General features: G+C 35.9%; 1 protein-coding gene across 5 annotated transcripts in view; it reads left to right on the forward strand.

The window, feature by feature from the left end:
- DPH6 (diphthamine biosynthesis 6) overlaps positions 1 to 25,296 on the forward strand; it is a 186,088-nt gene that overhangs the window by 115,398 nt on the left and 45,394 nt on the right. For all 5 annotated transcript variants that reach the window (XR_003946214.2, XM_050975613.1, XM_030240291.2 and 2 more), the window contains exon 13: positions 10,637 to 10,879. Coding sequence is in view for 4 of the 5 variants with exons in the window: in XM_050975613.1 (XP_050831570.1) it covers positions 10,637 to 10,879 (243 nt within the window). In the remaining variant the exon portion in view is untranslated. The remainder of the gene's footprint in view (positions 1 to 10,636; positions 10,880 to 25,296) is intronic.

Genomic DNA, 25,296 nt, shown 5'->3' on the forward strand with positions numbered 1-25,296 from the left:
CCATCACTGAAAATGTTTGGCATTTTTGCATACTTTTCAAATACTACACATTGTTTAGCTATAATTAGAAGTTCATTCTGGTGGGCTGAACAAGGAAAATATTAGACATTTTCATTGTCATAAAAGGTTATGTTTTCAGTAACATACCTATGATTTTCCTTAGCTCAAAACACAACATTAGATATTTAAACTGTTCTCTGTTTGTAGACCTTGATGCAGCCTTGCAGCCTCTGTTTTTGAAGAGATACTCTATTGTTTATTGGTAAAATTCAAATTAAAAATTAAAGCTTTTCTGATAATAATGTCATTGATATTGTTTCTAATTCATGATTTTTCTGTGCTTAAGTTTAAACCATTATACATCCAAGAAAACTTCTTGATCCCATTTCATGTTCATATTAGGCATGTGTAAGCATTTTTTTTTAATTTTCAAAAATGTGGTAAAAACTCCCTCCCCAGCATGGTTTTTATTTTGTCATCTTGCGTCTTTTGAAGTAGTCTAAATATTTCACAAAATCTGTGTTCATACAGAATTATCTGCCTGAATGTTCTGTAGTGTAAGGCTTATCTTAAGTGCCTTTCTTAGTGTTAAATTTCTGTCATTTAAAAAACTGTAAGGTAGCAATGACCATCTCATAGCAGTTTGGAATGCTTGTCATTTCCTTTTTGGATAATGTCAGACTATCAAGATACAAATCCTAATCAGTCATGTACCAGTTTTGATTTAATGTTCATTATAAAGATTTTGCACATCATAACCAATACTTTTCATCATGGAACAGGATCATGCCATCCTATACTATCCACGATCATGAATTTATTTAAACAAATCAGAACAGTTCCAGTAGAAGATATTAAGAGATGTGCTTCCTGGAGTGCCCATTGTCACACCAGCACTGTCATTATCAGGCAAAAGGAAAATACTAAAGAAGGGATTTGAGCCTGGGTCTCAGCAATATTGCAGCTGATTAACCTAATTGCTGGATTATTCTTTGATGCAGTCTGCCCCTCCTTTCCTCTTATTTAGCCTCTTTTTGTTTCAACAATTCGCTTTCTACCCATTTTTCTATATCAGAGGGCTTGACTCTGCAATTATAATTACTTTTATAAATAATGCAAACAAAAGGGCTAAGCACACAGTAAATTTGCAGGCACTGGTTCTTGACATTGCTTAGTGGTATGAGATGGATACAAACATGTCTGCAGCTTGAATGGGACAGCATGAGATAGGTATTTTATTAGTAACTTTGTACTCATTGTGCTGTCAGTGTAGTGCAATTTCCAGTTCTCAACCTTCATCCTTTTAAATCTCTTAGAAAATTCCATGAAAATGACTACTAAAAGGAACAAGCTGAACATATACAAAAACCAAAAACTACCCCCCCAAAAAAAAAAGAAAAAAGAAAATGTATAATTCAAGATAGTAACTCCATACCCAGATGAATATGTGTTACTGTACAGAATAAAGTTGCAATACAGTTATAGTCTAGTATGAATCAGAATTAAAATAAAATTTGTTACAGAAATTTAATTTTTAAATGCAAGTTATCACTTTATCAATAGGTAAGTTCTTTCCTTGAAGTGCTGCCAATCTAAGTGAGTGCCTGCCCACTGAAAGCTCCATAGTAAATTCTGCCTCATTGCATGGTTAGGAATGTAATGTTACTGTATACAAGGATGTCGTCCACACTGCAATTCTGATAAAAGGTCAGTATTTAAGCATACAACAAATAAAAGAATATTAAGTATATATGTAGATCTTTGTTGAAACTTCCAGTTTCTGTAAGTATAATCAGAACTTGACTTGCAAATTTGCACTGAAAGATGTATCCCTAGAGAAAGATATTTGCTATTTAAGGAAGTATTATCAATGAAATATGAATAAATAAGCAGAGGATTGTGATAAATACTGTATGCCATGTAGGTTATATTTTATATGCATTGTTATATGTATTGTACAGGTACATCTAGCTGCACAAGCAAGTCTCCTTTCATTTCCCCTGGGAAATTGTGCTTATATGTGTTACAAATTGGACTTCTGCACTAAATAATCTTTGTCATACATTAAGCTGTTTTAGTGTTGGTTATTGCTTAGGTAGTCATAGATGTAAGTAAAATCCATTTGAGATTAGGTATACTTGGAGGATGGGTAAAAGCAAAAAAAAAAAAATCCCAAAACCGCACTCTATGGCTAGAATAAGAACTATTACTTTTAGCTTACTGTAGTTACAGTTAACTTGTTCCCAGGTATCTGGTTCTTGGTTTTATGCAAGTGCTTCTTTCTCATCTCCCAGTTATCACAAACCCTCTTAAAGTAGCCAGTGACAATCATGAACAGCATATTTCAAGTAGGAATATGAAGCCAAGTGAAGGCTGGGAACAAAATCTTTTCTGTAAGAATAGAATGTCACGGTGTTAATGTGTTTCATACACTGTGAATTACTGTCGTGTGATGAACAGCTTTCACTTTTCAGTACAGAGTACTTTCTCTGCCTATCTGTCCCTCTTCTGTTTATAATCACATTCAGCTATTTGACAGTTGGCATGAGTAAGGACTGTAGACAGGTAGGAAAGGGAAAAAAACAACTCGCTCTTTATAGGATTTTATGACTGCAGTCTTGATTCTCCTTGGATGCTGAATTCCACAGCAGTAGTGCAGCCTTAAGCAGTACCACCCTTATTGTTAATAGAAACTTAAATCTAGACATTTCTACTGTGCTCCCTTGGATTATTTTATCACTGCAGTGATAGTTGAACTGGTGATTTAGTTTACTGCCAGTGGAAATGGTCAGTAGAAGCTTCAGTTAATGTGGAAAAGAGATCACGAGATCCCTTTCTAAGTAGATTGTATGTTTAGGAATAAAAGTAGAAGAGACAAAGTCTGTAATATAAACACATATAGGTAGCTAAGGAAATCACATCACTTCTTTTGTCTTTATCTTCCTTTAGATATTATGTGTATGGGTACAGGTACCCTATAACCTCTCTCTCTTATGTCAGAGGTTATCCAATTCCCTAGAACTGTAGAGAAACTGTAGAGAAGAGGAAAAATGTAGAAATGGAGGAGGGAGGATTGTCTTGTGTATATGCCAGCTACATCTTTCTCTGGTGATATTTTATAAACCTTTTGTTATGAAAATAAATTTAGGATTAAATAGTAAAACCCTAAATGAGCTGTGTGGGAACCCCAAATAAACGCTTAGGAAACCTCATGTAAGTTGTAGACATTTTCTGCTTAGCAGAGGAGGGTAAAAACAGAGGTAGGGTAATTTTACATCTTTACCCTGGCAGATTTAGGTGCTTATCATAATTTGGATGCTGCTATGCTGAGCTGTAAACTGAAAAACAGTGTTAATGAAGAAATCTAAAAACTCTTGGAAAAAAGAGTTAGCTCTGAAGAATCATATGAAGCCTTGATATCACCTGAACTTTTACAGACTTCCCTTTGAAATATGGAAATCATATAATACTTTTGTAAAGGTTATGATACCAGTTTGGGGGATTGTAACAAATTTTACTCTTTGGTTAGACCAGTGTCATGGGAACAGAGACTCCAACTTCTTTTGTCCTATACTGAATGTGCTTCTAGTAAAGAGCAGTTATTTTTTAATATAAACTCTTCAGCAGTTCTTCAGTCAAGTTTTCTCCCTTGTTCTGAATATCTGTATTTCAAAATATTTTGCCATATGTTCTGGCATGAGTTTTCATTTTTCCTAAGCTGTCTCATTTTCTTATTTGCTGCCTTTATTTCAAACCTGTGTCCGTTTTTATTATTTCTACTGGTGCACATTCCAATTTAGTATCCTCTGTGGGTTTCATTATCATGCTGTTAATCCTTTCTTTCACTGACTTAATGAAGATGTTAAACAAAATCAAGCCTAATACCAATCCCTACGGCACCCCACTTCAGTTACATTGGCATTTTCATTACTCTTTCCTCACAGACTATCACCTAGTTAACAACATTTATATTTAGGAGAGTGAAAAAATTATTTCCAGATATGCCTTATCAGATATTTTAAGAATCCATATGAATTATAAACATTGTTCTCCCTTATCTCTGCATATATAATTCACTAAAAAACACAATCACCTGCAGCAGACATAGTATGCACTTTCTCAAAGTGTAGCATCCATTTCTTGAGAGTTCATGTCCACATTGAGTCATTTCTCTCACCTTACACTGTTGGATGCTAGTCTTTTCTGCCTTGTTTGTCTGGACCCTGACAAGGCCTTTAGTTTCCCTAGTAAATACCAATTTAAGCAGCTCATTCCCAATCCCAACCCCAATTTTTAGGAATAGACTCATCTGAGTACATTTTTAAAAAATTTGTTGTGTTTGGCATCTTTATTTGAAGTGACATGAATAATAAATGAGGAAGTGTTAATCAGTTTGGAGGTTTTACTCAATCTTTTAGATAAGGTATGTTCATAAAGCTAAGTGTTCTGCAATTTTTCACAGTTGGCAGATTTGCTAATGTGCTTGTGTGAGAACTTGTGATTTTTTTCAAAAGCTTGAGAGGAATGGTAGGCTTTGTAAAAGGTGGCAGATTAATAGTCATGAAGACTAGAATTCCACTGTCCCAAAGAAGAAATACATCAAAGATTAATACTCTTGTTAGCTTGCTCATTTTAAAATAGGGAGACTGCTCTTTTTATATTTAGGAAAAAGCACCCTGCAGAATGTGGAGAACAGTTTATCCTCTATGGCAATTAAGTCTTTAAGCTGTCTACTGTAATTTTCCAGGAAGGAACAATATGTACCCTGGGCACTAGCACAGCCCACGGGCCAAAATATACGAATTAAGTAAAGAATAATTTTACCTCCATTTTGTTCATTTCTTCTCCCTGTCTCTTGGAGACTCCAAGTTGACTAAAACAAGAATCGTGGAGATGATTTCAGACTAGCTGTCTGTCATGCCCTCATGGATGTATTAGATGGGAAGCCTTTCTCACCCACTTTATTGGAATCTTTCTAGATGTTTATAACTGCAGGTTCTGACTTTAAAAGCTGCATTTATTTTTGATTTATGTCTAATACTCCCTTGGAATATGAATGACAGTTTGTGAGGTGGGTTTTCTTTGTGAAAATTTCAGTTTTTGAATCTTTGTCTTCTGTAAATCAGAAGTGTGGGGGTGTTATTTCTGTCAGTTGGAGAGCAGAATAAAATTGATTTGACATTGATCAATATTTAAAAATAACCAACACACTGCCAAAAATATGTATGCAACTACTACCATTTGCTTTGATAGAACAGTTTTTAAAAGATTAGTTTCAAGCTAATACTTTGATCTTACCTTAAGTTTTTGACCTGATCATCCCTCTCAAGTCTGTACCTTTAGCATTTTGTTAATCTTCAAGGCACTACAGACCTTTGGAAATGTATTAGATGAGATTGCCTACTGTAAACCCAGCATTGTCAAAGGGCTCATTTTGAGGTATTTGATTTTTAGAGAATTGCAGAGGTGTTTAGAGTTGGGAAGTATAGAGTATGATTAGGAGATATTCATTGTGTTGGTTTAGTATTCATAACAGTATTGTGGCTTCTTCAGATGCACTGTTGAGTTTAAAGGACTGCCAGATTTTGTGCTGCTCAGTGTTTGTATACTGTGTGACATGATACTTCTCCTTAGTATAATTTAAATTAGGAAATACACAAAAGTTTTAGGTGTATTGATAGCATTACAACACTGTGTTCAATGTCAAGTATGGCTTTGTGGGATGATGTATCTTAATTTTCCTAAACTTCAGAGAAAAAAAAAAATACACTCTAGGTTAGCATTCATGAAATTGCAGTACTTTGTCACTTCTTGTTAGAAAAAAATGTTCTATGAATTTTCAACCCCCAAATATATAAATTCAAAGAGAAGAATTTAAAACACACATTGATAAAATAAATTTTAATAGTGAAGAGCAATAAAAAATGATGAGTTTTGTAGTCTTGTAGCTCAGGTGATCAGATGCATATTGAAAGATCCATCCCAAAATGAGAACTAACAAAATGGACTCACAGCATCTGAAAACTGAATTATAAAACTGTGGGAATTTTAAAACTGTGGGAATATTACACCCATTTCAATAAAATAGCCATAATATGCTGTTGATTTATTGACTGTGGTCTAACTTTAGCTGCTAATTAGAAGGAAAAGCTATTATTGGGTTTTTTGACCCAACTAGGAAAAAAAAATTATCCAAAGGGAAGTTCAGAAGTTTTGAGTATGATAGGCAAACCAATTTGACTAAGCCATATATGGAGTCTTAGAAATTTAAAAATTTGTTGTCAAAAGTAATAATAAATTTAGTAGTAGTAGTAGTAGTAGTAGTAGTAGTAGTAGTAGCAACAGTAGTTAGGAATATATCCTTCATACTTTAGCTACTTATAAAGCTACTGATGCACATTTTTTCTCAGAAGAAAACCTGTATCAAACTCAACTGTGTGTTGTGAATTCATTCCTGGAATTTTCAGACTACAAATTTGTAACAGTTCAAGAAAAACATGAATTATATTGAAGATTGACTGTATTAGAATCATGTTAGTCAGATACAATTTGTTTTCATAGTATGAACTTCAAGCTTTTCAATTACTGTTGTCTAAATGAGGCTTTTAAAAACTTTATTCATACTAGTCAGTTGAATAAAAGATGTCACATTGCAAAAAGCAATGTGACATCTTTTGCCATCATTATCTAAAACAAGAGAGGCCCTAGGAAGAAAGGATTATCATATATTGAATAAAAAGTTCACCACCGTGCAGCTTTAATCCCGTTAGAAAAGACTATTTCTATCTAACTTAATCAGCCAGAGGTCTTTATTGCCTGGAGTATTAATTGATTTAGGTCTTCATTAAGGTCAGAGGTACCCCTGGCTGACCAGAGGCAGCCTATTAGTGTGTTGTCAGTTCTGCTTATTTACATTGACTCAGCCTAATAGTGGGTCGTGTCACTGTTAGGTCAGGGGGTCACTGAACCTTTTGTGCAGCCTGACCTGTAAAAGGGCAGCAGTCACTCAGACACCCAACTGCATTCATAACAAAGATTTGCCTGATTGCATATTGACTCCTGCCTTCCAAGAAACATTTGTGGTGCCACTATTAGCATTTGCCTAAGTGTCTGTGGGTGAATGTTTGAGATCCCTCTCTTAGAAGTTTCCAGCAAGTTTTATACTGTCAGTCAATCACACACAAGTTTTAATAATACCAGCAGGAACAGTTTAATCAACTTTCCATAGTTGCTCTTGGCCATTAATAAAAATTTAGTGGATCTCTATAGGTATCCTATCACTTTTCTTCTTCTGTTTCTTTCTAGGCAACAACAGTTGCAGCTTTTCTTTCTAATTAGCAGCTTAAGTTAGACCTCAGTCAATTAAGTCTGGTTTTCTCATTGTTTCTTTTCCTACATATATATATGGGAGATGTGTTGTGTCTTTTTGGTATCTTAGAATACTGGTAAAAACTATTTCATGGTATAGAACAGTTTCAAGTGGCACGGAGTCAGTTCTTCTGTATGTTCCTTTCCATGATGCCTTTGATATTTCTTTCTGATTTCTAATAAGTGAAAGCACCTTAGAAAAAAAGCTGCTATACAGCTTTCTATTGGTATAAGCCATGCCCTAGGTCTAAATTATACTTATCTCTGCAAGACAGCTACACTGTGAAAAGTAGGAATTCTCAAATAATCTCTTATCTTTCTATTTGTGAGAGCATGCATTGCATCCTCTGAGGTTCTGATTGTCCACTGAACTCCCCTGATTATTTACAGTTGTTCTGACTGAGCAAAACAGCTGCTAAACTATTATGTTAACTTTTAAGGACTCACCTTTCATATAACTTGCAATGATACAAATGAAAATAAAAAGGGAAGAAATGTGGAATCACATGAAGCCCCATTTATAACCTGCTTACTGCTGTGAAACAATATTGGAAATAAACTTGTTCAAGTGAGCGCCTCAGCAGTATGAAACTTGAGTCTTCAGTTGTCTTTGGTTCAAGTCTTTATTTAAATTTTAGCACTGGAAATATGTGTATGGTCTACAGTGAAAATCAAAATATCAGTGAGACATCCACTGTATACATATGGATCCTCTAAGAATCAATATAGATCCTTTTATTGTAGTTTGTTTCTATGCTGAGTTTCCTGTATAACGCAAGTGGGCCAGGCTGGGTACACTGTGAATCTACACCCTGAAAGAGCTTCTGTTATCCTCGTAAATGCTCCAAAAAGATAAACTGTTGCAAGGTTCTAGCAGGGTTTTGCAGAACACTTTCACAACACAAGTACTGACACCATACATTGTGACAGCTCCTCTTGTAAGTTTTCAGTACTGTGAACAAGATAGTATGATGACTTCCCTGGTTTAAATGCCTTTTACTCTGCTAACAATTTTCTGCGTAATGCTTCAAACATTCCAGAGACAACGTCTTGAAATCTGCTAGAACAGTGTTTGTACTGGTTTGCTGCTTTGTCCTTGCTGATTATTTATGCTTGCTTTTCATGACTGAGTCACTGGGAAAGAGAAGAGAGATACCCCTCCTCCTCCCTTATTCTAAATTATGTCCCCCTGCAATACAGTTGCTGCAAATCTGTGGCCATTTTTTTATCCTTTTCCCCTTGCATCTACCCTTCCATAACATGGTGGCTTGTTGGAAACATTGTTTTTCTATTAATTGCATCTTAAGATAAAAACAAGTATGTTAGGAACAGAGGGATTTATTCAATTGGTTTTTAAAAAACTGCAAAATTCCCGCTGAATCTTAGCCAAGAGTGGTGCCAATTTTGCTCAAATCCTTCTGAGATTTTTTTATGACCCTGCTTATGACCAGTGGGGCTAATTGTATCAGAACTGTCCAGGATACTTTAAGAAAGTGCTATCTTGGTCTGTATTTCAAAACACTGACAGATATTTTATCGTTAATTAGTATTCATATTATGTCTCAAACAATCTGTTCAAGAATAGGGGAAGTGAACTGGTTGAACAGCTCTTCTGTCTACCTAATAATTAACATGGGTAATGCATGGAAAACCAGCAGCTCAACAGGGGATAAAAAGGAAGAAATACCATCAGTGTGATTTTTTTTTTCCTGTAGAAGTATAAACTACCTGCACTGGAGATTTTGACTAATACATGGATTTCACTTTGCAGAGGTGAAAATGAATGGTTTGCTTTAAAAACAAACCTGTGCCCCTCTGAATCATATCTTTCTGAATTTGTTTCTCATCTTGTCAGTATGCCACTTGGTAGCTGGCTGGACTCCCTTGTTCAGTGGCACATATTTTAAAATAGCGCTGTAAGAAAAAAAGAAAGACCATTTGTTCCTGTAAACCAAAATATTGCTTTCATATATTTTTTCCAAATTCAGGATCATTTATAGCATCATCAAACAATATTTCAGGTATTTTAAACCATTTAAATAGTTGATGTGTGTCAGTTGATATATTGTTTCCTCTCTGCCTCCTCCCCCTCTTCAGCTGCTAATCATAGAACTTGTATGCCAAATTGTATAAGATACTCTTCCAATAGTTACATGTGTGAGTCTTTTGTGAGACACAGACAGTTATGAGGACAGATTTGGAGTTGCATATGGGTCTGTCACATGGTTTGATTGCCATGTCTTCTAGGACACAGATTTCTTTTTTAATTATTCTTAATTCGGAGGAATTTTTACAGTTTATACAGTGAGTTCTGCAAAATTCTTCCAAAAGATTCCTTGCACAGTCCATTTTCCCTGTCGTTACTCCTAGCAAAATTCTTCCTGTGCTGACTTCAAAGCTGCTTACGCCCACCTTACTTCCCACTTCTATACTTAGTTTTCTTTTGATAGTGAATAAAATTTACTGTTTCACTGATTAGGATATGCACAGACGTTCTAGAGAAGTGCAGCATAAGACGATGAAAAGTTTTGATATTTACATTAAGATTTTATAGAAAAAATCTTTGAGATGTCTGAATAACAAGAATAAATGTTTCCTTTGCTGGCTGCTGTTAAAAAAAGTAGGTCTTCAGAGTGTTGCTGGGAAGATTTTGGAAAATAAGCCCAAAGTAACTGCATTGCAGTAGTAAATCTGGCCATCCATTAAAGTCCATTTTCAAAAGGTGACCCATCTCTTTGTTCAAGTAGCATCTCTTTGTTCAAGTAGCATTCTTCAGCATTAAATTTTCAGTCTGAAATTTGCTTTTACTTTCTGGTGGAATAACATCACTTTTTGTTCATACACAGTCATTTAGGTGTTTTGCTAATATATTTTTACAGTACTTTGAAATTAGCTTACTAAAGATGCTACAGGTGTGTACTGATAATTTATTATATGGTTTTGTATAAAACAAAGCTTAAGACATAGAAGATTAAAAAAACAGCATTGAAGGTAATGTGCATCATTACTCAAAAGAAAAGAAAACAAGAACATATTTAACCATGGCATCAGTGTGATCCAGCAGCTCTAACAGTCCACATGAGATTATTGTTCTGAGCTGACACATACATCCATGCATTATCTTTAGACTGGCGTGTTTGCTCTATTTGTAACAAATTATGGCAAAGAACAGTACTATTGAAAGAAACTAGCTGGGAGAGAGAAAGGTGCTTCCCTTGTCTTCTGTAAACTCCCAGAGTCTCATGTACTTGATCTGCTTCTCTCCTAGGTTGGTGATGTTCTCTGCTGTGCTGGACAGATTGCTCTGGTGCCCTGCACCATGCAGCTGGTGAGGGGTGGCGTACGCGCTGAGGCCAGCCTTTCCCTCCGGCACGTCGGGCGAGTTCTGCAAGCCATGAGCCACGAGACTGCGCTCCACCACGTCATCTCAGCCAGCTGCTACGTCACCGACAGCAAGAGCATTCCTATTGCTCGCTCCGTGTGGCAGAGGAAATTAGGAGAATGCAAAAAGGTAGCTGCTCTATCCATTTTCTTCTTTCTGGGCTGTCTTTCTTTTCCTTCTAAGTCTTGCAGTAATATCAGAATTTTCGAAGTACATTTCAGAAGGGTTCAAGTAAAGGTTTGATTGAGCTGTTATGTTCTGGCTCATAAGTGGTTGTGCACAGATTAGAAGAAAACTGCTTAATAGAAAGTTATACTCACCACTAACTTTGCCTTAATTCCCCAAAGCATTTTGGTTAAAGATCTCTTAAAGAACAGCCAATTTCTCTAACAAAAATTTGAACAATACCTCATTTGAAGTACTTCTGTCCATATATTTTTTGCATAATGAGAAATGGCATTTTAGTTCAACTTTTTGTCAGTTGTTCTGTTGAGGATTTTTCCCCCACTTGCTTACAAACAATACTGTTATGATAACTGAGTTTAGCAATTTGCCATGCATTATTGCTTTATATTCAGCTGGACTTCTAAGACCACATCTGGACATGCCCTTGATTAACAGCATAATAATTTTCACAGTGATTTATAATGATGCCATAATAATTCCTGATTTGTATGTGCCCCTTTTCTTAAAATAGCCATGGAACACCCAGGCAGCATTAAAAGGCAGTGGCCACAAATCTCCCCAAATGCATAAAAACCAAATGCATAATTGGTTATAATTATGCAAATATAATTTAATACAACCTATTATGTTTTCTGGGGGCTTGGAAGCATAGAATATGTTAATATTTTCATGGAAGAAGGAAAAAGACACCTGAAACTTATCTTCTATTTGCCTTTGTCCCCAGTCTCTGCGCTAGGCAAGTGTCTTTCTGAGTAAAGGTATAGACTTCATTTACATGCTTATGCATCTCAACTTGGTTTATTAACAAAGAACACTCCTAAATAATATTTATTACTCCTCCAAGACCAGATTCAGATCCAGTATTTAATCTGAATTCAATTTGTTTTATTTAAATAAATTCCCATTTTTGTTTTGTGACCAGTTAGTAATACACCATGACCACAAACCCTCTCTGCTTTCTGATTTGCAGTATATAAGATTGGAAGACAGATTGGTGGTGTTTGCCCGTTCTTTGAAATTTGTCTTTTCCCATATACAGACTTTTAGGTCTTCCATAGTTATTTTTCATACCAACTACTCTTTATCAAGTCCTTTATTTCTTCTATTTACCAAGATGACTAGGCAGAACTTGCTTTTTTTAATTTTTTTTTTTAACTACCTGAAAAACACTGATGAAGTTGCTTACTTTTGGGCTATCGCTAATATCTGTTCCATGTCCCTCTTTGGTTGTTGAAACCATAGCTCAAAAAATGGATTGTTGCCTACATGCACTGAAGTGATAGCTGAAGTGAAGTGATAGCTGCCTGACAGGTTTCAGAAATCTTTAAGAAAAACATCCTGCATTTTGGCAATCCATGGTAGGATATTCATCAGTCTTATGCTGTGCTTATCAGATCATATTTCAGTAATGACACTAGCAGAAAGAAAAAAGTATTAGATAATGTGTGCCCCAACAGGATCTAAAAATGCTTTTAAAAAAACCTAAATATAAATGGGAGTGAGATGTCATTAACAGCTGCATGTTCTTGTTTTTATAATTTCATCAATAGGGGGTTCAGACAGAGGAATTACTTTTCCTCAGATATGCTTATTTTTTGATTAGTAGGGGTTTATGTACAAAGCAAAGCAGAGAAAAATACTTATCAAATAGTTTTGTTACAAGGGAAGGGTTGGTGGGGGGGGAGGAATTACCCTGCCCTGAAAATACAGTTGTCCTGTTAATGAAAAGAGAGATTTTGTATTGAAAAATGATAAACTGTTCTTCAGTAGTACTTCTGTCTCAGTTGTTCCATAGTAACAGTGAAAACAAGTAATGCAGTTTTTGTTTTGGAGCAGCCTTCCAGATCCTGTAAGATACTGCCTTTTTCTGTGGAAGACAGAATTTGGTAGCCTTACAATGAAGGCATATTCCTTACCTGTGTGGTTTTGTTCAGGTTTTGGTATTCCAGTGCTGCTACAGACAGTTCTGTTGAATACCATGACATGACATAATGGTCAGTTTTCACCAAGTGAACTAAATCAGCCAGACTAAAATATTTTATTATTATTTGTTTTAAGCAGGGGCCAAAGGCCTGAACCAGTAGGAACCTACATATTACTTAATGAGAACAAATGGTTGGTCAGTTAAAAACTGTCATCCATGAAAAAAGGAGTTTGTGCAAATAAAACAGTTCAGCTCAGAACTCATTTTTGGTAAGCTATACATCATAAAACATAGAATTAATTATGTTTTAAAGAGGGGATTTAGATTGTATTTCTGTTCATTGAATGTTCTGTATTTAGTAGCAAAGCAATGGCATATTACGATAATTGTATTTAAAATGGTGACTAAATCATATGCATAAGAACTGCCAAAGGTTTTTTTCTTTAGAGCATGAAAAATTTAGCAGTCTGTCAGGTGGTGATACCTGGTAAATGTCTTCTACATAAATAATACTGTTCAGCAACTTCCCTTGAATCCTTCTACATGTTTGATGGCAGTAGTAAGTAAAGCACAAAAAGATTATATAGATTGTTTAGGACACAAATAAATTTGACCTAAAAGCACATAATATAAAGAGAAATAAGAGAATTGTTTTCTGGATAAGTTTATATAGCACAAAAGATTTACTTCTAAGAGCCAGATAAGGACATGCAGTTTCTCAAAGCTTCATTTGAGATAAGGCCACAGGGTCAGACACTTTTAGCTGGACTTTAGAAAACTTCTTGTAACATTACTAGTGACAATTGTCTTTAGGAGCTTCTTGAGTTACAAAGAGAAAGTTCAATTATATTTAGATAAATCTAAATATTTTTTAAAAATTTAGATAAATTATAAAAAGTATATTTCAGAATAATCTATTTTTTTCCAGAGGAAATATTTCATATGTTATTTACAGACAAGTGTATTAGTGAGGATGGGAGGAAACTGTAAGAGAGGGAGCAAACAGTAAGAGTAAGTCCAGCAGGCTGGACCCACTAGGAACTTCTAAGTTGTTTCAGTCACCCAGCCTCTGGTCCCTTCCTTTTTCAAGTATCATTCCTTCATTCTTACACAACTCCTTTCTACTCCCATCATCCTGATTTCCCTCACTCCTTATGGCAGCTCAGTATCTGTGCTCCCAGCATCATTCCTGCAGCTTCAACCCTACAGTATAACCCCCTGAGCCTCCCTGAGCTCCAGTTACCCACAGTCATCAAGGGTTGTGTCCTTAGAGCTGGAATCCAGGCCCTGCTCCTCTCTCTTCTTTCTTCATGTGTCCCTTTGGGTCACAATGTCATTGGAAAAGCCATTCGGGGTGACAGAGGAAACAAATCTTGTGCAGGGACCTAAGGTAGTAGTATAAAGGAAAAAAAATAGTGGGGAGGGATGGATAAGAAAGCAGCCCCACCAAGGGTTCACTCAAAAGAACACCCCCAAAATCACTGAGCTACAGATCTTTGGGTTGACATTATGAATGTACACAAGAGAGATTTCCTTTGTTAAAACTTAAAAGGTATTGTAAAAATTGAGATCCAGAGTGAAGGAGCTGAAGTTAGCATTTAATTCTGTAGGTGCATAAAACTGCACTTTTGTTGCTGGAGAAATTAAAATATAGTTAAGGGAAGCAGTGGTTAAAATCAAAAGAAAAAAAAAACAGAGACTGCAAAAATAGCATAAAGACAATTATGCAAATGAATAATCAAACCCAAAACATAGGAAGACTTATTAGAATTAACAAATACAAGTGCCAGCCATCATCAGCTTTCTTCCACCCTATTTAAGTTACATTCCTTCCACAGTTTCTTTGTGATTGCCAGGCATACTTAGGGACATTCTGACTCTTGAGGAGATAAATTGAGGGACCTTCTCTAGCATACCTAGTAGCAGTTGTGTGCTGGAACAATTTCAGTCTAATCCAGTAGTTAGCATTTAGTAGGGTTTTGGGCTTTGTGTCTTCTTGGTGCTTTTTTTAAGTGGCCAAAAAAAAAAAAAAGAAATAAGCTTATAGCATTGCTAAAACTTTCTGGAAGAAGGACTGACAGTTTTCCAATTAAGTCTCATCTTGTGTTTTTCTTTACTTCACATCTTTTAATGACAGTGTCATGTAATATGATGATTTTATAAGCGGTTTTGCTAACTCATTCAGCAGAGTAATCAATAGAAAAAAGTAAGCCAGATGGGTTGTAGTCCATTTGTATTGGGTGGGACAGATGGCATTATTGATAGATGGAAATATTCCAAATAATTATTGTATAATGATATAACAGTGACTGTGTCTGCAAAATTTTATTAATTTACTTAAATAATTTACTGAATAAAGTGTGAATGCACTTTATTCAGTAGGGCTTGAGTTGTACCATTTAGACAGTACTCCCAATGTATTTAGTTGGGAGCTGAGTCCACACCCTAACTTCTCCTTCCCCTATCCATGGGCTGTCTCTGCAGAGACATCCCTCCAGTATTTTGTGAGACTCTTTCAAGTGGTGCATTGTACTTCTGCCCATACAACACATTCCCCTAGGCTGACTGAGATGGCAAGATCCTGATTACATTTTTTTTTCTACCTCTGAACGCTTGTTTTTTGCTTCCTTTTGTTATGCTCACCAATACAAAGAAGAAACATGCTGTGCTGTCTCAAGATTTCAGGCATTCCAGCTTGCTTAACTGCTGTGTTTTTTATTTTTTACATCTCACTAATCCCTGGCAAGACTTGGTGTAGCTAGATTAAAAAAATATATAAATCCTGATAAACTGTGTAATAAATACTCCTTTAGATTGTTGTTATTCAGTTGTATATTCCATGGAAAAGTACTGTGAATTAATTCTTTCTGTGAGATGAGAGCACATTAACTTCCTAACTGAAAAATTTTGAAGCCGTTTGCTGCTTTTGAAATAAATTTGTTTATAAAATGTCTGAATGCTAAAGATTATTTTCAGTTGTTTTGGTTGGATGAAATATATACAAAACTTGGAGGCAGATTTTCCAGAACTCTCTGAAAAGCTATCTCTGATTTCTTCGCTATAAAAAGAAAAAATTATAGGGAAATCCTTTAGTGTATTTAGTACACAATGTTTTGTTATCAACAGAAAGTTTAGAATTGGTTGTGTTTGTAAGTGAACCCAAAACATTGGTGAAGGGAGATTTTGAGACAGTGAAAACAATATATTTTGTTAAGATTAGAAGACCGATCTATCTTATAGAAAGAAATTTTTTAAAGCAATAGCAAGATGTATTAATAGCGCTAAGATCATTATATTTTTTACTTAAAATGTGATATTATAGATCAGGTCCCCTCTAGTTATTGTAATAGGCAGCTGCCAATGTATTTTCCATCCTCAGTAATGAAAAATCTACTGAAATACTTCCTGTGACATAAAAAAATATATCTTTCTATTTTTATAACACCACTTCCATTTGGGTATTAATTGTCTGGTATGCTCCCACCAATAAATTTCTGAGAAAACATTCTGCAAACTTTAAAAGTTCACCAGCCCATCTTCTTCTGACAGAATCTTTCTTTTTTTTCTGGTGAGAATTCAGGATGAGTGGCTGTGATCCCATGATTGTTTCAAATCCAGCAAAGAGTGCTGCAGTTGACTTTCATTCTGTCAGGAATGCCAGTCAGATTGTTGACAGTGTGTGTCTTAATAGTGTGTAATGCAGAAGTGATGGAAAAAAGATTCACAGTGTTTTATCTGATATATATTGTGAATGGGTTCCACACTTATTTCAGCACTCGGGCAACTTGATGCCAAATTTTAAAATCTAAATTAAAACCTTTTGGACCAGACTTAAAAACTGTTTAGATTTCAAAAGAGTTAAGCACACCCAAACTAGGATTTTTTAAAGCTATCTAAGAGCAGTTTTCTAGGGCACTGAGCCCCTTCCAGGAAGCCCCTGCGTTGTACCTTCTTTGACACTCCTGTAAATATCATTGGTGCTTTCCTGTATCTTTCCACTTTGCCTTACAAATAATGTACAGGTCCCAAGTAATAAACAAGTTAAATCTTGAACCAGAATCTGTCTAGCTACATGCAGTTGTTTCCTGGAGTAATTAGTGTGTTTTCATGGCAGTCATTTAGAATGGCATCATGCATCTGTAACAGCAGTCTGTGCATTGTTCAGACATTCCTGTGCTATTTGAAGTATACAGACTGTCATGAATTTAAATAAAATTCATGCATTCTCTAACACTTTATCCTAAGCACAACAGAAGTAGCTTATGCTTAAATAGTGGAAGTTGAAGATTTTTCTTGCTGCAAAGGATTGGACAAAGGTTTATGATCCTCCTTTACCAAGAGTGAAAATGACTATAAAACTTAAAATGGAATATTAAAAACTTTCACAGATTTCTGTGAGAAAGTACATATTTTTTCACCATTCTGAACCAATGTTTCTAAGCCAGTAATATTCAGGTACACTTTTTGTCCAATTTATTATTTATATATATTTATTATCTTTATTTAATGCCATTGTAATATTTCCAAAAATTGTTGTGTCCTGTAGATAGTACTATAGGTAATATTAACTTAATTGGTCTCCTTTTACCAGTTTCTTAAACAAAATAGTCAAAATATGAATAGTAGAACTAAATAAGTATTACAAAGGTAAAATGACAGATTAGAACACTGGTATATTTACACTGTGAGTCAGTAAACTCACATAGGTTAACTAATGTGATTTGTAATATCACCAGAAGAAAAATAAATATTTTTGAAACCCGTTGCCGACATCTAGTACCTATGCCTCTCAAAAATTCAATAGGAAGAACAGGCATGTTTCTGTTTCCCCTTTTTTGTCCTATCAGCTTCATAGCATCTATTTTGCAACTAGATGCTATTTTGAATTTTTCACAGTTTGATATACAAACCCAGGCTTCTTTTATGGCCCAGGTTCAGAACACACAGTGCATTAAATTGCACAGTGCTAGTGTGTCTTTCATCTCGTGCCTAGTGTATTTCATTTCCCCTGTGTTCAGATTAGGCAAAGCTTTTCTATTCATTTGAAGCAACTGTAATGAGAATATTTAACACAGATCAAATGCAGATAGTGGAAATCCAGAGGTCCCTGGAAATAGTCTGCCATTTGACACTGGGTAGCAATGGGAGGTGAAAGGTTTGCCACTTGAACTTTTTCCTAAAAGATTATAATAGTCTATTTGTAACATTAGCAGAGCCCTTAAAATGTTTAAAAATTAGTATAGTCAACTAAAAGAACATTACTTTAATGAAAGCCATTTTTAGGAAGGGAATATATGTGTATAAAAATCATATGATTGCATAACAATCTAACGAGTACACATGAATTTAACTTGTAGAATATAAACAAAAATATGAACAATGGAAAATAAGAAAGGAGAGCATTTCTTTTGTGATTGTTTGTGGAGATATCTACAGATACCATCAAATCCTCAACTGGTATAAGTCAGCATAATTCTGTGATTTCCACGAACTGATTTACACTAGCTTATTTGCCGTTTAAAGGTAATATATCCATGCATTTGAATGTTGTTTTTTAGGTAGACAGAGTGAAGAAATGCATGTCAGGTTATTCAGGGTGGTAAACAGCCTGGTTCATGCAGGCTGACTGATCTTCCCCTGCAGCAGTTCCCTTATAAGACTGGATTTGAGTGATTCTTCATCTCCTTTGCTGAAAACATTAATTCTGTTTTGAGCCTGTCACTTCTGTGTGAAGAGTGCAAGAGTGCATATATGCATCCTCTGTTTGCTTAGGCCAGAACCTCTGGTCAAAACTTTCATGTGTGATGGCTGTGAAAGCATTAACAGAGTTGCATCCCTGAAGCAAGTTCCTGTTGTCACTGTGTCATTATAGAGGGACAAATGCCATTTTGGCTGAAAAGTGATCAAGGTCCAACTTTCGCTCAGGAAACTTCCTTATTAAACTGTAGTTCAAATTACATGTAGGACCCTTTAAATTCCCCCAATAAAGGATAGAATTTCAGGGTTTCATCACCTTCAAAGGTTTTTTGTTCTGTTTTGGATGAGGTGATCCTGTTGATCTGGACTGAAAGAAGAGCCATATTATCACCTCAGCCTACATAAACAGTCTTGTTAACTACTCATCCTTCCTGAAACTGTAGCAGGTTAATCTCTTTCAGACCACAAAAATCCTTTCCAATTTACTGCTTCCGAACTACTGCGAGTAGTTTGATATTCAATACTAAGTAGCTACTCTAGATCTTGGTCTTTTCCAGGGAGGATGCTTTCATTTGTCTCATCAATGTAAGCCCTGTAAAAGTCAGAAAACTCAGATCTCAGAAACCAGTCAAACTTATATACTGAAAACCCTTCCTGTGGGCAGTATCCTCTGTGGTTATGCAGGACCTGGAAAAGCATTCCTGTTGCAGGAAGGAAACTTGCTATGGAATAGTGTACAGGGTCTTCCTGGGTCTTCACAAGAACCTCTGTGATGCTCTATGATGTTTTGGATTTGTGGATAACATGCTAACGTTGCACATTTTCAAGGCTTTCAAGGCTTTTTCCCAGTCAGCACCCCAGTGAATAAACTGGTTGTGGGCAAGAGGCAGTCAGGGGGATATCCCAGACCATATGAAACCATGCTCAGCCATAAAAATTGGAGAACTTGGTCTTCCAAGGTGGCTATTCCCAGAGGCTGGCTGGGCATCAGTCTGCTGGTGGGAGGAGGTGAAGGATTGCCTTTGAATTGCAAGTTTTATTATCTCCACCTGCTAAAGTATCCTTACCTCAGCCCAAGAGTTCTCTCGTGTTTGCTCTTCCTTCTATCCCTCCCATCTTGCTGGGGCTGGGGGGCAAACAAGTGGCTCTGTGGAGAGGAAGCTGCTGGGACTCAACACCTCAAGCAGATTCAGCAAATTATCACTGAAGACAAACTCCACAATTAACTAGGAAAATTCATACCTGTCCTCCCTCATCAAGCTTAAGTCAAAATTAGAACTCAAAATATCATCTCTTCCTTTTGAAACCATGCAAGAATCTTGTCTCTATTCAAATACATTAATGATCTTCTACCATTAAAAAACCAAAAGGGGGGGAAAATAAATTAACTTGAGAAAACATCTTCATTCTTCCAGTGGAAGTACTTCTAACTATTTTATTGCATAATCCAAGGGATCCTACTAAATTTCAGTACTTGATTATCCTCATCTCTGGTTCTGTGTGCTGGCCATCATAATAAATTCATTTCCTCTTCACATGGTCTTCAAAATTAATACAAGATCTTAATTTTCTTATTCATAAAAGCAAAGTAACCCAAAAATTATTTAGGCTTTCCTATACTCCACTTTCAAAAAAACCACATAAGACAGTGTGAAAGTGACTTATCTTGTTTTGAAACCTCTTTAAATTTTTGCATAGCAAAAAGGAGCAGTGCTCCCTGGTCAATGTCCAGTTACATGCATGCCAGCTAGCAGTGAATAATCACTTTCAGCTTCCTCCCTGTTTTTATTCAGCTTCAGTGATGAAAAATAAAAATGCCTCCAGCTGATACGATACCTGTTCACTTCTCATCAATCCTTTGGATGTAACACCATAAACACTGGTGGTAACACTTGAAATATAACTTTGATTTTATCTTGGACATTATTCAGTGTTAATATTAGGCCGGCTTTATGCATCTCACTTGGAAGCACCTTCATGGAAACACCCTGGCCATCTTCTGTAGGTGACCAAAATAGTTACTTTTGCATATATAGATATATAGGCAAAGAGGCAAGTCTGAAAGAGAATAATGTAACTGTTAGCTGAAGAAAATACTGATTGTTGACCATTTCTAATTAAGATGGTGATTTTGGTAAAGGATTCTCGTAATTTGTCAAATGAGTGTTTGTGTGGAGTTGCAGATGGCAACTCTGTAATGCATAATCTCACAGTCTTTCTGGGCATGTTCTGCAGAGCTACATGGAGGAGACATACACATCTACAGATTTTTCTCCCTCCCTCCTTTATATCTTTACATGAATATATGCATATAGACATTATATATGTGTGTGTATGTGTGTATAATATATATATATATATATATGTATATATACACACACACATTACAAGCATGTCCATGAATATGTATTTGTATTTTTTCTTAGTATAACAACTTTTAACAAGGATATATATTAACACATGTCACTTAAAGGCTATTTACTGAAAATCTTCCATTCTAATTTTCTGTTCGTGGAATCACCTGCCTTCAGAAGTGGTATTTAAGATCCCATTATATATTACAGTAGTAATCTGCAAGACGTATATTCATGTTCAGAAAAACAAATTTGCTTTCCATGTAGCTCATTGCTGTGACTGCTGAGAATGGTTACAGATTAACTGAAACTTGCCTTAGAACTTGGAGGTTATTGTGAGCTTTCTCTCACAGTGAGTCTGGCTGGGGTGTAGTTAATTTTCTTTAGAGTACCCCCTATAGATTTGTTGATGCTAACTAACACTGTGTTGATAGCAGTCCAATATTGGCTGTTGCTGGACAGGCCCTGCACAGCATCAAGACTTTCTCCTTCTTTACCCATACCAAGCAAGAAGGCTGGGGTTTGGCAGAGCTTGGAGGGGACATAGTTGAGAAACCAAAGTATTATATTGTATTATATATCATATCGATTCATGCTTGATGGTGAAAACTGGAGCAGGGGTGAGGTTTTTTCCTAACTCTTTAGGCAGCCCAGTATAGTGGATTTTAAGAAATTGCCTGAATTGCAATCATCTCAGTTTTACTTCTGTAACACTGAACTGGGAGAGAACTGGTCCTGCAAAATCCAAGTTCCAAACTGTATGAAGGACATTATTGGTCAATGTAAATGGCTTGAATTAAAATAAAAGACATGTGAAGCCCTAATAGTCATATGCTATGCCATTTAAACAACCTTGTTTTGCAGTCAGACCATATTAAAAATGAAAGTAACTAACTAGTCTGTTGAAAACAATATTTGCCTCAAAAACATTCATATGCATAAGATGGAATGAAAATGTACTTTACAGTAAAAGTTTGCGTGCTAAAAAGCACCATATTCAAAATGAATTTGCTTGCCATAAAGCCAATCATATCCTAAACTGCATCAGAAGTATGGGCAGCAGGTTGAAGGATATGATTCTGCTCCTCTTCTCTGCTCTGGTGAGACCCTGCCATGAGGACTGTATACAGCTCTGGAGTCCTCAGCAAAGGAAGGACATGGACTTGCTGTTGAAGCAAGTCCAGAGCAGGACTACCAAATAGATCAGTGGGATGGAGAGTCTCTCCTGTGAGGAAAGGCAGAGAGAATTGGGATTGTTCAGCTTGGAAAAGAGGGCTTCAGGGTGACCTAGTCGTAGCCTTCCAGTACCTTGAATGAACTTACAGGAAAGATGGGGCAAGACTGTTTACAAGAGCATGTAGTGCAGCAAGGGCAAGAGGAAATGGCTTCTGATTGGAAGAGAGTGGGTTGAGATTAGATATTAGTAAATAATTCTTTTCTGTGAGGTTGGTGAGGGCCTGGAAAAGGTTCCCCATGGAAATTGTGAATGTTCTATCCCTAGAGGTCCCTTCAAGGCCTGGCTGAGCAAACTGGTCTAGTGGAAGGTGTCACTGCCCATGGCAGGGTGTATGGAACCAGATTATCTTCAAGGTCCCAACTCAAGCCATTCTGTGATTTTATGAAATGATTTTCAATTGCACATCTTTATATCATCTCACTAATCAAGGTGGCTGCTGCAATGAGGGAGAGCCTGACAGCTGGTGGAAGTTTAGTAGTGTCATCAGAGTTTTCAAATTGTTTTTCTTCTGCCTCCTGCAGCATCAAAATTTTCTTCCTTGCATTCTACAAAATTTAGTTACAGGTTTGACAAGAGTAGCTAGTGGTCCTGTACGTGTGCAGATGAACAGATGATGTAATTAGAATATGTGAGGTGAAAGCTGATATTTGGTTTAAAAATTGGTTCCAGATCTCATTGTCAAAGTTCAGAAGGAAGCAGACTTTCAAAGAAAAGGTCAATCAGTATCCACAATTCAAATACTATCATAAAATCTGTTACCCATAGTGCCCACAAAGTAGATTTTGACCATTAACTTTGCTCATTTTCTGTCCCGTTTGGGTACACACTCACAGATGATTTTCAACTGAAATCTTTCCATCTTGAACATCCTTACTTCAGTTCAACTCATTTTCCTAAGTGCTTATTTTTGACACTACACATGAAGAATAAAAACCCTCAGAGTGACAGTCTGTGATCATGTTTCATGTGGCAGACTTCATTTGCTTTCAGTTTGTATTACTATCAATTTATGACTTTGTTCCTTAAATACTTATCTTTTTTTTTCCACATTGTAACTGATATATTGAATGATGTATGTTTGAGAGGTATTTCAAGGATCTTAACTTCAGTCATTAACTGGTTATGTCTTGGCTCAGGAACCTTTAGTTCGTTGAGAGGAAGTTACTATTTTTTAAGCAAATAAAACAGCTTTTCAGTATGTAATTATTTTCTTATCAATTTTACATTTTCATGCCCTTTTGAGCATCTAGCATGCAGTGCTTGAATTTACATTTAGCTCTGCAGGAACTGCTTTAAATATTATTATTAAGAAGGAAGAAATCAAAAATGAAAGTGAATTTTTAGTACAATAGCAAGGTATAGGAAGGTACAATTACAGCAACAGCAGCCTGGATTAGTGTATAGAACTAACTCACAGCTTGACAGAAAATCCCTGCTGGGGAGGAAATGTAGGGGAACTGGCAGAATTTTGCTACAGCTGCTCCCTACTGCTAATAAGCTTTAACCCATTTCATTTTTATTATGCTTGGTGTTTAGATATTTTGCTTCCAAAATTATATCTGTAACTATGAGAACACATAAAAGGAAGCTCGACAGGTAGGGCTGTTTAAAAATTTAAAACTATCAGCAAGGGATGTTAAAGGCCATAATGAGTAAGGTGGTTGCCTTCTCAGTGTGGGATTTTAGAGCTCTGGCACTTCAGTGCTGGTAGAAAGGCTGAGCAGAAGTATTGGGTAAAACTGATTTCATAGCTTGAGTGGCTTGTACAGCCAGAAGGCACCATTAGATTATTTATTCTGACCTGTATATCACAGACCATTACATTTCACCCAGAAATTCCCATTTTGAACTCTGTGAGTATACTTGCACTAAAATATATCAGACCTTAGGAGTTCCAAATACTTCATGCCACAGGGTGAGAATGAAAAGACTGAGCTTCACATGCAGTAAGAAGAGGGTTTGTCAGGTTGGTAAGTACAAGTGGTAGCATGACTACTTCTGAAAAGTAGGGCAAACAAACAAAGGCTTGTATGGACTTTAAAAAAGTGAAAATCCTTTCTTGACCCCTTTGAATTAGGGGAAAAAGATATAGGTATTCATATTGTATCAGAGATCTTGTATCAGAGTTCTGCTGAAACCATAAGCAGTTCTCTAAAATAAAATCAAAATTAAAAAATTAAACCCCCACTCCCTAAATCAGCTATAATAAAGTTTAGACTTTATCTGTCTCATGACACATCAGTGGGAGTAATTAATAGGGAAAAATAGAATCATGTCAATTTTTAAAATTAATAATATTTGTCTAATTCTGCATTTCAGGTATTTTGCCCCTTTGGCAGCCCTGCTGGCAGTCCTGTACTTCTCAGTTTCTCAGTCCTGACACTTCCACTGCAGTACTTTGAACATGCTTTTATCTGAATAATCAGTGATATAACTAATTTCTATAACTATATATAAATTATGGGGAAATGGTATTGTATGTTTTCCATTTGATATTTTCACATGCTGACCATAACTGATTACAAATTTTAAAATCTTTCTTTTACTCTGGCCATGGCTTGATTGCCACATACAATTATGAAATGTATTTTGAAGAGAGATTGAAATGTATAAAATTCATTGAGTGGTTGAAAACTTGATGTCTATGGGGCTGATGAGACTGTGCTTTTAGGTAATGGTTTAGAACAAGATTGTGATACTTACCTGAGGAATGATGCAAAAATGGAAGTCTCAGTCTTTTAGCAGGAGATGCTTCTCCATGATGACTGTGCTTGCAGAAGCCTGTGTCTGTCTTTCAGCAGGCCAGTTTACATTTTCTGTTTTTCTTTCAATTTATTCTAACAAGAAATTATTTGAGCTTCCTTTGCAACAAAAGTTCCAGGCTGATAAGTCCAGAAAACAGAGGTGTTAGCCTAGTTATTGCAGACTCTGTGTACATTTTTCAGGCTTTCAACTGTTTATTTGTTCTAGAGACTTGTTCAAAGCTGATTATGTCTTCATAGAAATGTGATACTGATTGCTCTTGTTTTGATCCTGTCAGGGCTTCATTTATTTCTGAAATGAAAGGATGAAAACACAGTGATCCAACAATAGAAAAGAGAAACAAAATTAACAAGCAAATGATATCCTTCTGTACTAAATATAATCA

This window comes from Serinus canaria, chromosome 5 (assembly GCF_022539315.1).
Source record: "Serinus canaria isolate serCan28SL12 chromosome 5, serCan2020, whole genome shotgun sequence".
Lineage (NCBI taxonomy): Eukaryota > Metazoa > Chordata > Aves > Passeriformes > Fringillidae > Serinus > Serinus canaria.